Raw genomic sequence first — 13537 nt, forward strand, 5'->3', positions numbered from 1 at the left:
CCCCTGCCCCATGCCGGCCCCTGCCCCATGCCGGCCCCGGCCCCTCGGAGCCGCCGTGTGTGCCCGTGCTGGGCTTCGCCGCCCGTGGGCGTCACGGCAGGCAGTTGGGGGTTAATGCCCTGCTCCAGGTCACAAACTGCGTGGCCGATGGAGTTCTGTTTGCACAAACTAAACAGTAACTTGTTCAACGTGCTGGGAAAGGACCCAAAAAGCCACTGAAGTCAGATGGGACCGGCACTGCAGCTGACGGTGTGTTAATGACGCTGGCTGTCTTTTATTTTAAGGATTTTGAGATGTTACTCCAAGGAACTGAACACGAAGAAGTCTCCAGGTTCCTGAAGATGTCTTCAACAAACTAGGACGCCTCAAACCTGCGCTGTGAGACTCTTCTGGTATTTGAAATATGCGCAACAGGAGCTGAACGGTGGAATCAGCCCATATAGAATTTTCCCTGACATACGGATCGAGAATGTTAAATGAGAAATGAAGAAAATCCCACATTAATTGGTAGAAAAGTTTATTATTACAGCGCACCCCACAGTGAGCTGAAACAGCACGTTAACATGATACGCACACAGGCAGCTTGGTTCTTTACACAGATTTTCGGACGCTATTTGTAGAGAGCTTTACATCAACCAATGACAGTTCAGGGGGTTTTAAGACTTTTTATAAACAAACAAGAGAGCCAGTGGTTTTCTGGGTTACAGAGGTGCAGTGTGTATACAGGGACGGTAAAGGGGATGTGCTGTCATTAGGAAACAGCACCAAAAGTGCTGTTCCTGACGTTATGGCCCGTTGTTTAAGACAGTAAAGCAAGGAGAGACAATAAACACCACCAAGAGACACGGATGTAACTGACATTTGCCAATTGTGCTTTAGTTATTCAGAGAAAAAAAGCTGATCCTGTACACGGCCACAAGCAGTCTCCTCGCAAACCCCTCTAAAGAATGGTTTCCTGCAGAGGATTTGGGCCAATCCTCGTGAGTTCAGGGCTGGGAACGCATCTTCTGCAGCTCTACATATCTTGAGGGTGGTGCAAAGGGATGGAGCCTCTGGATCTACCCGGCAAATAGAGCAGGTAGAAGAGTTTTCGTTTAACAATTTATCCTACACTGCCCTCTGGCAACACAGATATTCCATGACAGCGTTGCCCTGATGAAGGCACCGCTTGGCTAATGAATTGCGCCCTGCAGAGAAATCCGTGGTGGCTTGGGCAAGCTGCAGGCGCGAGGCCAAGCTGATCCGCACCGTCACCCCCAGGGTAACGGCTGTGGGGGAAGGGGAGAGCAGGATGATTAGGAAGAGGTTCAATGCTCTCTGAAACCCCAGGGTTTTCATTTCAAAACTCCTCTCACAACCCCTGAACAAAACATGCGAACGAGTCAGTGGTGTGAGGAAGCTTTCTAGAACAGTTTTATTGGAATGACACAGGAATGGTTAATATACAGGTTAAATCCTCGGCGCCTGCCTTCTACAGAGGAAAAGAAACGTAAAGCAGCAGACAAATTCAGTTCTTGCGCCCGTCCCTACCCTGATGCAGAGATGGACACAGAAAACCAGTGCAACAGGACCGCAGCGCTCTGTAAGTCATCCCCATCTCTGCCTGAAACTGAACGCGAGGGTTTTGCGCAGTCCCGCCACCACGAGGTGTTTTCACTGTCCTTGTTCCCCAGACAAAGACTGGCTCAGCAGTGCCCAGGAACGCTGCTCCAGCCTGAGCGCTGCCCTATGGCAAGGAGGGACCCGGTCAGGGAGGTGACTTTGCTTGCTTAAACTTGGCAGTTATCTGGGCCGTCAGTGGCAGAGACTGGCCTCGGCTCAGAACGGTTTGGGTGGCTGAACTGACAGAATTTGGCAGCAACTTGGGATTACAGCTTCTCCAAAATCACACCTGTCATCCACAGACCTCAGCCCGTACCTTCCTTGCACAGGAAACGCCAAGGACTGAGTGAGCAGAGTGACTCGTAGGCAAATCCCACTTTCTTCACACGACTTTATGTTCTTACAGACCCCCTCAAACACTTGACCACTATTTTAGACACAGAGAAAGACAATGCCAATATTAAGTAAGAAAAATCACCTCGGTGCAGAAAGGTGAGATCACAGTGACCACAAAAACGCAAAACACAACCTCACAAAGAGCCTGAAAATAAATGTCACTAATCACCGATCCCGCCTGTTGATGAAGAAGCACCAATGCAAGTGTTTTGATGCTTTGGAGGAATAAACACGTCACATGGTGCAAAACACATTTTAAATCCTCCTCCCACACCCACCCACCCCACCCCCCCATGTTTTTTCAAGCTGTTTCTGGCCCTTCCGGGCACTTGCAATTATTTGTATTTTTGCAGAATATGGCCAAGAAACATGGAGGATCTCGGGAGCGCTGGGAGAACAGACAGGTCCATATTGCACGTGCTCAATTCACCAAACAGATTCGCAATTCCTGTAGTAGCTTCACGATATGGCAATAACAATGGAAAGGAGTTTTTAAACCTCAAAAAAAAAAAAAGTCTGGCTTAATTACAATAGTTCTTGCTGTTCAAACATTTATTTCCTCACTTGAAAAAATACTATATGAACCTAACGACTACTGGAACATGCAGTAAGATGCCTAAAGCTACAAGCGGTGCGAAGGGTTTGTAGGGCAATGTTAAAGGCTTCTGCCCTCACCCAGGGAGGGAAATGCCGCTTCTGGCCTGTCTGGCTTATTTGCAACGTCGCCTGGGAAGTAGCACCCACAGCACCGAGGTGCACGCGGAGCGAGAGCTGTAACCCAGTCATGCTCAGGGTGATGGGCTGGCCGAGGGAAAGGCTGCCCACGGCCCGTGTCCCTTTTTCTTTCTCTAAAGAGCCCAGGCGGATCACTGCGGTGAGAAATCCATGGCGTGGTTCGGGGTTTATCATCTGTACAGCATGTTACAACACAAACCCTAAATAACCACACCAGGGAAGGACAGCACGAAGGTCGACAGTGACGGCAATGGCTCTACTGCACGGTACCAAACCCAATTTCACCCAAAACCAGAACAGGCACCGGAAGGTTACGGCATCATTCAGAACAGTTTTGGGGCAGCACAGGCACTAGAATTAGTATCCAACAAGGTTCGAGATGCTGTTGCTTGTTCTCCCGATTTTAAGCCGTTGGATCTCTGGGTACAACCCCCCCTCCTGTATTATTAGGACTAAAATTGTTTCTTGAAGTTGACACAAAATGGACAAATTGCCAAGACAGTTTAAACTACGTGAAAAATCATCCTTCTAATTGCTTCGGTTTCCTATGCTCCCAGCTTTGTAAGAACACGCTCCGTGCTCTCTACCTTTAAGGTCCCCTTTTCGTCTCATGGTCGGGTTTGTGTTACACGGTGAATGCTGCAAGCACCAATCAAACGTTAGAAATCACATCTACATGTCTTGAAGCAGAGACAATTGTTACTATCGTATAAAAAGCTGTGGAAATTCCCTTTACAGAACATTTAAGGCAGTGAAAATTCAGGCTTGCTGCTTCGCCAGCGCTTCGGCTTCCTGAAAGCAGAAGAGAGTGACGCACGTTAGTGCTTTACGGAAGGTGACGACTTGCACACACCTCTGTTACACCTTGGAGCTCACACCAACCACAGCAGCACGTGGCTGAGGGGAGCAGCGCTGAAGCCAGCTCGAGAGAAAAGTCCCCTCCACCTGCAGTGACACTGTAAAACCCGTCCCACACGGGGCTGGCTTTAACTCCAACTCCCAGCTAGCTCACACAGGACCCGCAGGAATATTCCAACCTGTGCCCACAGATGGTTTTGACCATCAAAGGTTAAACAAGAAGATCAGATATAGCGAGTTATCCCTCGTTTTATGTTAGGACTCAAGAAGTATTTAGAGATTATTTGAAGAACTCTGGTTAAATGGAATTCTTAATTAATAAAAGACTCCACATAGAAAACAAAAAAAAGGAGGAAAATAAAGATGTCCCAGCTGAGACGTGATTTCCCTTCTGAACTGAACCCAACGACCAGCACCCAGAGCTGAGCTTTAGCCCTCAGAAGGGTGATCAGGGCAGCGAGGCCTCAGTCACAGCTCGGAGCTGCTCCACCACAAGAGCCCCTCGTGAGCTGTGTCCCGGGGCTGGCAGCAGGGCTGTCCTGGCACTGGCACTGCTGAGGAGTCCCACCTCCTGTGGCGGAGCCAGACAGCGGCCACCCACTCCTGCAGGCCACCAGCTCTCCATGCCTATGCACCTTTGAGGGACCTTCAGCTCCTACGAAGCTTCTGAGATAAAGCAACAGCTTGAGCAATTCAGCAGCCACAGCAGCCCACTGCTAACAAATCCCAGTGTGTTCCAGAGTGAACATTTGAAACAGCAGCTGCATTTTCCAGTCTTCCTTCAGCCTCTCCCCCGCAGTGGGGACAGAATGACTGCAGAAGAAACGCAAATGGACTTTTTTCTGAGGATAGTTTCTACAAGTGGACTTTTGACTGAAGAGGAAATTATCTGTTAGCAGCACCAAGGCCTGCAGGAAGCTGAGCAGTCCCAGTGCACTCACTGCAGCACCCCAGGGTGGGGGGCTACTTTAAAGGAAAAAGTTTGACATCTGCTAAGCTCAATTTTCATGTAATGGAGCTGTTTGCTTTTGTGACTGTGTAGAAATACTGAAGGTAACAGATTCCACAGTATCATCGTTAACGTGAGCCAGGATGCTAAATGAATCACAAACAAGAGGAGGAAGTACTGGGACGGGAATTTCTGAGGAGACTGGAAGAGGGGACACAGGGGACGACCCCAGCCTGCAGGGCAGGAAGCACCACACCTATCTCCCTCAGCTGCGCCGTGGTGGATCTCTGGTTTTCCTGGCTGGCTGCCCAAGCTGCCGTTTAACTCAGGGGCGTGGGAACAGCCTCACTGGGCCCGCTGGCTCAGGCCCACCGCTCTGCCGCGCTGCGTTCCGCTCCTCCAGCTGCACGTTGCGGGTCAAAGAGCAGAGCCGGGATATCATCATGGTGTGAGGGCATGCTATCCATTCACGGCAGAAAAGGCAGGTGAAGAATGAAGGGAAGATTAAAACCAACTACAAAGCCTGGAAAAAAACAAGGATGTTTTCTAACAGACAAGTGGTTCTTCGAACGGTAAGAAAGAGGAGGCGGTTCCCTCAGCTCTGTACCAACCCCACTACCAGTTGTGGGCACTAGAGAGGTGACGTCTAGCTCCTGGGGTTTTTGTCTTCCAAAAAACACAAGACAAAGTACTTCTCTTCCTAACAGGCAGTGGTAAGCTGGAGAAGATCCCTGGGATTTCCCTCATCCCCAGGAAAGTAGGTAGGGGTAACTCTTCATCTGGAAGGTTCAACGCCACTTCCTTGGAAGCTACCTGGGAACAGCTCAGTGTTTCACACCTGATGCTGTCCCTCCATCATACTTTTCCTTATTTCTTCTTCACAGAGCATGCTCAGCCCTTAAATAATTCATCACAGCCCTTAACTCACGGAACCCTCTCCCTTTAAAACCACCCACGTTGCTTGCAGCGGAGGTATTTAAGATAAATGAATGCCAGCCTTTCCTGGGTTCTGTAGGTCCAGCTGTACTCGCAGTGCCCAAAGCATAAACCAAAGCACCAGGGCTCAGGAACTAGTTCCTTGCATTTCCCACGCTCACTTCTCGTTCAGCACTGACTCTGCACCTTCAGAGTCAAACACTTCCCCAGTCTCTCATAATGCCCATTGCTGGTGTGCTGTCAAGGTCCTTTCTCACAATCGCACGCAGGTTGATCCCAGACTCCTTCCATTCAATGTAGCAGCAGGGGCAGATGCAATGTCATTAACTACGAGATTATATCCAAGCTGGACGCAGTTACGCTGTAAATGCCAAGTTCAGCAGACAAACCAGCTTCTCCTCCTCCTCCGCAGCAGCAGCAGCAGCAACTTGATTCGACATCATGTAATGGTGGGATGGGCACCAAAAGTCAGAGCAGCAGTAGAATGTGCTGGGCACCATGTTGCTCATGCAGAGCAGCTCAAACCCACCTCCCCAAGCTGCAGTGAGCAGTGTGAAAACTCAGCAGAGCACAAGTGCCCTGTAACAACTCCTTTTAAAGTCCCCTTCTCCTCAGGTGAGGACGGAATCACAGCATCCTTAGGACAGACCAGAGCAACCTGCAGCCATGCAGACCACTCCTCACTCCGGCAGCTTGGGTACGCGGCAATGCTCCTAAACGTCACCCATTACAGCAGCAGCATCTCACCCGTACCACCGTGCTCCCTGGAGGGGAAATGCACAGCCCTTCCCATTCGCCGGGGTCTCAGGGCTGTGTTCTCACTCCTTGGCTCCATCCTGCACGCTCTGTGCAGTGCTGTGCAGATGTACCGAGAAATCTAGTCGGATTTTCCTGACTTGCGGTGTTTGCGGCTTGGCCCCCTGACGCCGGCCACGTGTGATGCTGCAACACGTGTCATGGGTTTTGCTCTCTGCAGCTCTCTGTTTTGCCTCACTACACCATTCATGTTGGTGGAGCTACTGCTAGAAATTAATTTGGCTCCCAAAACTGCTTCAGTCTGACACACATCTCATAACGCTCGCTACTGATGGATCTCCATCCACCTTTAAAATTAGGTCTCTTAGCGATGTGCTCAGCCTGACCTTCAGCTCTCACATGAATAAAGTTGAAAGGAATCGGCGTGTTTATCCACTGGCACAAGAGAGCTGGAAGTGACCTGGAGGATCCTGCTGCTGTCAAGTGAAACGTATAAAGCAGGCTTGTCCTGTCCTATCAAAATCAAAAGGAGAATTCCAGCCCATTGCACCCGTAAAGCAGCAACTGAGTTGGTAATTGGCAAAGGAAAACAAGGCTTCAGATAACAAGCTGGAGGAAAAAGTGACTCTGAAGCAAGACCACACTATTTCAAAAACAGTGTCTCCAGTTTCAAGGTATTTTCTAGCACAAAAATCTCACCAAAATTTCACATGAATTAAGTTTTGTCACTGAACTGAGATAATTCTTTGGGTTTGTGACTATTTTTTTCATTTGGATTTCCTGCGCAATCTACAGTTAATACAGTAGTATTAACTACTCCTCCATTTGCTCCCAGAGCCTTCTATAAAAAAATAAATCCAATGGTATGAGACAACTATTACTAGTGAAGACCTTGGCCCAGCTCTTCTTTCCAGAGCAATGAAAACCTTTCCGTGAACTTCAGGAGGAGCAGGGTGGTGGCTCTGCAGTGAGGACACCAAGAGAGCACCTGTACCAAGCATGGAGTATCTTCCGGTTGAGGGAGGAAGATGCCTCCAGGGAACACAGCGTCCTCCACATCAACTGGCACACAACACCAGCGAGTTGCTGTGATGTTGAAGCCTGAAAGCTAGTCCCTGGAGACTGAGTATCAGACTGGCAGGTGGACTGACTGGGGTCAACCACAGGACACCTAAAATATCCTATGAGCAGAGGAGAACAGGGTGTAAAATGCAGGTTAGGATGAGGAACGCCCACACCTACCTTTGAACCGGGAGGCGCAGTCAAGCCTAAGAATGCATAGACCGCGTTGTTCTCTCGCGCTTCGAAGAAAGCTTCGTAGTCCTTCACCGGGGGGTCAGGGAGCAGGGTGGAAACAAGAGACAAAGCATGAATCACTAGAAATTATCACAGCTCAGTTTGGTGTCACCCAACCCACACCCAGCAAACTGCTTCCTGTGTTTGACTGCAAAGCAAAGTGTCACCTCGGCCACTGACCAGCAGCTCTGACACTGCTGCCTGAGAAGCGACAAGCCGGGACTTTCAGTATCAGTAGCATCTTGAGGCGCTTCCACCTTTCCCAGAGGAACAGCCTCCACAGCAAGGTAGCTGGTGTCACTGGTCTGGCATGGATTCCTTCCTGTAGGAGTGGCTGAGCCCGTCCCTTGTCACCAGGAACACCACTGGTGTCCCCAGATGTTGTTGCTGATTACTCATCAGCAATGGCAACAGTGCAACAACAGACATTAACTCTTAAAAGTTAAATTTAAACCTCCCTTTTTAACTGATGCAACAGAACCAGCTTCCTCCAGCTCTGCTGGGGAATGTTTCGATGCAGGAGTCCTGGCTGCAAAACCCGAGGCCAGGCAGCAGCTCAGAGCAACTGGGGCTGAAGTCAGGGAGGGGAGCTGCCGTTAAGGGCACGCTGCTTGGCCCGCCTGCCTGCCTGGTAGGCGAAGCCGAAGAAGCAGCAGTCGCTGTTTGAAAGCAGTAGCGTGTTCAGAGCAGGGGCAGCTCTCAGAACAGGCTGTGGCAGCAGGGATAGAAGGCACAGGAGCACAGGAGGGACACAGTGGGAAGCACAGGATTCACACTGCCCAGAGACTAGAGATGTCAAGTTATTTGTACAGGCAGCATTCGGGTGCCAGTTTGGTCAAAATGTGCTCGATTATGTCAAATCCTCCCTGAAGCTTTTCACTGCATGAAAAGCTTGATAACAAAGGGGCTGTTTATCTTGCTGGTGCATAGTCTGTCTGTCTGCTTCGCAGCGTCCCCCAGGCCAGGAACGCCCACGACTAAGGAGCAGGGCTCCTGCCAGCTCACGCAGCAGCTACAGCCACAGTGTTCTGCTGCACACGGGCCAACAAAAGGCCATTTGCTCACTCCTCTGCCAGTTATGCTGCATCAGATGAAACAAACAGGGAAGTTCATGTCTGAGATGGATCAGATAAAGACACAAGGAGGTTCAAGTGTGTGGGGATAGAATTAACTTTGGCTGTCCTGAAAGCTCAGCGTGAATCCAGCTACACAAACTGACTGAGCTCCCAACGTTCAAAGAGCCATCAACCAAAATTTCTGGGATGAAATAAGCCCATGGCATGAATGGGTCTGAAGCAGCTACACTGCTCTCCCCAAAAGGACTCCACTCCAAACTGGTGGAGTTATGGTTGGTGATATACTGGGAGTGGCTCTGAGCAGCTCTAGGTGCTCACAGCTTCTTCTCTTCCTGTCCCAGAACGAGCATTGAGAATAATTTCATTCAGCAGCCACAGAATCACCTCGCCAAGGTCCAGAACCAGCAGGTTTTGACTCACACACTTTACAGGTCAGGACCAGGCTGCAGAATGACTTAGAGACCGACACACAGCACTGGAGGAATGTGGATTGCGAGTTCTTTTCAGATGACGTTAAGTTTTAAAAATAAAATTAACAGTTAATCTAATAATCATCCAAGCATGGCCTAGGACTAGAAGTGCTTCAGGGCAACCTCCTTTTGATCGAGCATTAAAATAATGACAAGTAGGAATTGTATTTGCAGCATGAGTTTTAATCTGTTCAAGGCACTGGAGTGAGTGGAGCGCAACAGCCTTCATTCTGCAAGCGGTACCCAAAACCTGATGCCAGGAAGGATCAGAAAACTGGCTGGTGATCATGGCAGACACCCCTTCTTTTGGAAGATGAACAGACCTCAGAGTGAATTGGGCTCCGCACGTATCGGCAAACAGATAGACAGAGCAGAGCAGCCCTCTGAACTTGTTACAGGACAAGAGGTTGGTGCAACAGGGTCAGATTTCTGCGAAGCGTTAGTTCACGATTACGATGAACATGACAATTAAAAGCCCTGTAAACCTTCAGAGCCATGAGAAGGGAAAAAAATATATATACACTGCAAGGTGGTGGTAGGCCTGTTCCAGGAGATTCTGTTTTTAATCCCTCCTCTGTGGCGGAACTGGAGTACTCAAAAACCAATGATTATTAAAAGACCAAGAGGAGGAGGAATAAATGTCTACCACCTTCCCGGTTTGCACATCAAGTGTACAGCTGGCCACGTGCTTCCCTGCTGATACGACAGCGACCACAGGCTATGGCAGCGGGTAAGGAGTGGGACGAGCAGAGCGGGAGAGCTGGCGCCAAAGCTTACCCCGAGGTAGCGGCTGTCGTTGAAGAGCCGGGGCGGCAGCGGGTTCCCACTCGCTGGCCGGCTGTCTTCAGGGACGTTCTCACGCATCCATTTCCGATTCTCCTCGTTGGCGGCGATATCCTTTTCCTCAAATTCAATTTTGTTGGCTTCCAAGAAACCTAACACATCTTGTTGCTGCTTTTTAATCTGTCACAAAAGAGGGACGGAGGGAGAGAAAGCCATCAAAATCAGTACAAGCCAATTTTTCTGCTGCCTATTAAACAAATCCAGGGTTCAATGTGGGAACAAGGGGGTGCGAGACAGGTGGAAAATGGAAACGGCATGAAAATTCTTAGAATATAAAGATATCTTCTAAAGAGACACATCTGAGCCTTGCTTTGACTCCTGTATAACCTAACAGGCTGAAGTCTAGAGACACTGTCCCTGTACACAGCCAAGAGCTGTGAAGGTTCAGGGTCTCCAGCCACAAGCAGAGGTGTGAGCAGTCCCCTCCAGAGGCTGTGTCGCCTTTACATTTTTTGGGGGGGAATGCTGCTTTTCCAGGTGCAGTGAAGTTTGCTAGAGGGCCACTGAAGGTACAACCTGCTTCATTCGTGCCCCTGGAAGCACAGGCTGAATTCACCCATCCCAGAGCCCACAGTTTTGGCCACGGCCCTTGCCGTGGGACTTCCCGACAGAGACCTCGCTGAGTTGGCGCTAAAAGTAAGATACTAAAGCAATTTTGGCTCATGTTTCTTTGGACAAAAAAAACCCCAAACCAATATCTTTGCTCCACTCCAGGTTTTAGTGGTGGATACAGTCTCTGGAGAGCCACGAGCCCATGTTCCTGACCCTGCTCGTCTCAAGAAGTCCCAGGGGACCGACTGCGCAGGCTGGATGAGATCTCAGCCCAGACACAGCCCATCTTCCGTGAGCTCACACAGCACCCAAGTGAAAAGCAGCATCTGTGCAGCCAAGACTGTGCTGGCTTTTACAGGAAAGGTGGGTTTTATTACTGTCATATATGAATTATTGAATTCCTGACAGAGAGATGTTCTGGTTGTGCTCTGTTCTTCCTCTGCATGACTTTACCACCAGAAAGGAAATTATAACCATGTTTATCCTTGCAAACAAAAAAAAAAAATGGGCTTTAATGGGAAATTTGTTCTCTTTGAATTGTTCCCTTCACTACAACACCAGACCAAGGCCTGGCTTGAGCCTCGTTAGCTCAATGCAACAAAAGCAGCGCTTCATACAGATGTTGCGCTGCTTCTAATTCAAGTCAGCCCCTGCTCCCCGAGCAGCCTCTCCATATACGGCCAAGGGAACAGAGGCAGCTCCCGGCGAGGGCAGGGCACAGCCAGCCGAGAGCCAAATATGGGGCCTGTGCTTCGAATCCAAGCCGGCCCCTGCCCCCCGACCAGCCTCTCCATATACGGCCAAGGGAACAGAGGCAGCTCCCGGCGAGGTCAGGGCACAGCCAGCCGAGAGCCAAATATGGTGCCTGCGCCCCCGGCTCTGCATCCCCAGGGCACGGAGCTGTCCCAGGAGCTGGAGGGAGGTTTTAGTGCAGGAGAAGCGGTGCCCTGGAAGGGTGCAGTTGGGAGAGCAGGGCCTGGTGTCTCCACAGAGGAGACAGCCAAGTCATGGCAGTCTTTAGTAATCCATTGACCTGTTCTTCAGCAGCTCCGGGGGAGTCGTCTCTGCTGGCTGTGTGACCAGCCACGACAGGGAACCAGTTCAGGTTAAACTCGACCTTGGGTGGACTGGATTGTTGTTAAAAAGCCTAGATAGACAGATCTCCCTCTGCATCCAGCTCAGCATAGTGCAAAGGGACTGACCCTGCTCTCCCCACGGAGGAAAAACATGCTCCCACCTTCAGCAGGGCAGCTGCTGCCCAGGGCTGTGGGAGCCCATGTAATTCCTCCTCACACATCAGCAGAGGAGCTGCTGAACGCCACCACCCAGCACCCCTGTACCCTTAACGAAAAGAACATTGCTGGGCATTCGCTAATTTTCATCATGGCTAAAAATAAATAAATATGGACAAGTTAATCCCACCCCGAGGAAATGATTCATGTTACAGGCTGTAGAGGAAAACATTTCACAGAGAATCCAATCTCCTGGTAAGAGGTTTCTCCGCTTGCCTTTAACAATGGAGGTCACGGCAGGTGGGAGCAGGCAGGGGAAGTTTTTCTCCATGGTGCCACACAGCTCAGAGAGAAAAAAACCTGAGCACTTCCTCCAGGAACTATCCTGGAGAACTAAAACAAGGGAAAGGCCTTTGTAAGCATAGACCTCTCCACCAGTGGTTGGCACCTAAGGCAACATACTGACCTGGGAATAAATGGACTTTTTTTTCCTCCGAACTAGTTTATATTTTAATTAACCACTTCCCTCCATCTGTGAAGTACAGATCCAGCCAGTTTTCATTAGTCTCAGGCCCTCAACTTGTCCAAAATATGCTGCTTAGTGAGAATATCCTTTGAGATGTCCCAGAATTTTTAAGAAACCCAAGGTTTTACCCCCATCTACTGTTAAACTACACACTCTGCCACATAAAACAAGACCTCAAAGCTGGTCAGGAATCAGCATCTTGCTCTCCTGAGAAGCCTCGTTATTTTTTAAATGGTTTTTATTATTCAGTTGCCTCAAGAAGCCTCATTATTTTTTAAATGATTTTTACTATTCGACTGCCTCCTGGCCATACACATACCCTGGCAGCAGCTCAGGTCGGTCTCACAGGCAGACCCCGCCCAGCCAGGCCTCCCCTGCAGCACCAGCTCTGACAGGGCCAGACCAGCAAAGCCACTGAGATGGTGCATCAACATGATGAATAGAAAGAAAAGCAAGAAGCTGGTGCCGATGCATAAGTAATATTAGCTCAACAAATTAGTTTTCTGACCAAAGAAAAAAAAAACAAGTTGGAAGATGAAGAGGCCACGTCTTCCTCTTGGCTCCTTGGACAAGCCTGACCACAATGACAAGCACTTACCCATGAGCATTAAATGCTCCAGAGAAACACAGCACCAACCGCTGGGCAGGACAGACAGGCTGCCAGATCCCCCTACTTTATGGGATTTTATTTAGAAACCTTCTATTAATCTCTGGAATACCACAGGAAGGGTCTAAAATAGAGCCAGAGATGCCTGCTGCGGCTTCAGTCTTCGTCTCCTTGGGACAAGAGCCTGGAAGATGGTTCCTGCTGCCCATGTTTGGGAAGGTGCAAGAAGCCTTTCTTCAGGATGCTGCTGTCAACGTGCAGCACTCGCTTCCCAAAAAAGCCTCTCCCAGTTGCCAACTGGGTGCGGACACCAGCCAGAGCCTTTCCAGATACCGCACCTCGTCCTGAGCAAACAACTTGTGTCTAAAGCTATTCTGGCCCGTGAGCAGCAGCCAAGCACAGTTTGCAAACACGACAATCCTTGTTTATACTGTGTGCTCCTGACACATTCTGCAGCGCAGCGGAGAGCTGGAACCAGCACAGCAGTTGGGGAGCCCAGAGCAAGGCTGCTGTGGCAGGGCCCTGGAGCTGGGGGACCAGCACGGGAGAGGCAGGACTCCGGGATGGACACAAAAGCACAAGAGTAACAGAGAAATCATGGACAGGGAGGGGGAGACAACTATGAAGAAGGAAAGAGGCTGAGGGCAGGAGCAGATGGGAATGAGCAAAATGGAGCTGGGGGTAAAACCCCGGAAGAGGTGGC

At 49.9% G+C, this 13537-nt stretch overlaps 1 protein-coding gene across 1 annotated transcript; it reads right to left on the bottom strand.

Moving 5' to 3' along the window:
• Nucleotides 1-3197: 3197 nt before the first annotated feature.
• On the bottom strand, nucleotides 3198-12897 carry SH3BGRL (SH3 domain binding glutamate-rich protein like; the record flags this gene model as incomplete). The annotated part of the gene is made up of 4 exons (XM_010139019.1): nucleotides 3198-3525; nucleotides 7475-7555; nucleotides 9852-10037; nucleotides 12878-12897. Coding segments are annotated over 4 exons (320 nt in total), but the record flags the coding sequence as incomplete, so codon positions are not given.
• Nucleotides 12898-13537: the final 640 nt, after the last annotated feature.

Source organism: Buceros rhinoceros, unplaced genomic scaffold (genome assembly GCF_000710305.1).
Source record: "Buceros rhinoceros silvestris isolate BGI_N320 unplaced genomic scaffold, ASM71030v1 scaffold23126, whole genome shotgun sequence".
Classification (NCBI taxonomy): Eukaryota; Metazoa; Chordata; class Aves; order Bucerotiformes; family Bucerotidae; genus Buceros; species Buceros rhinoceros.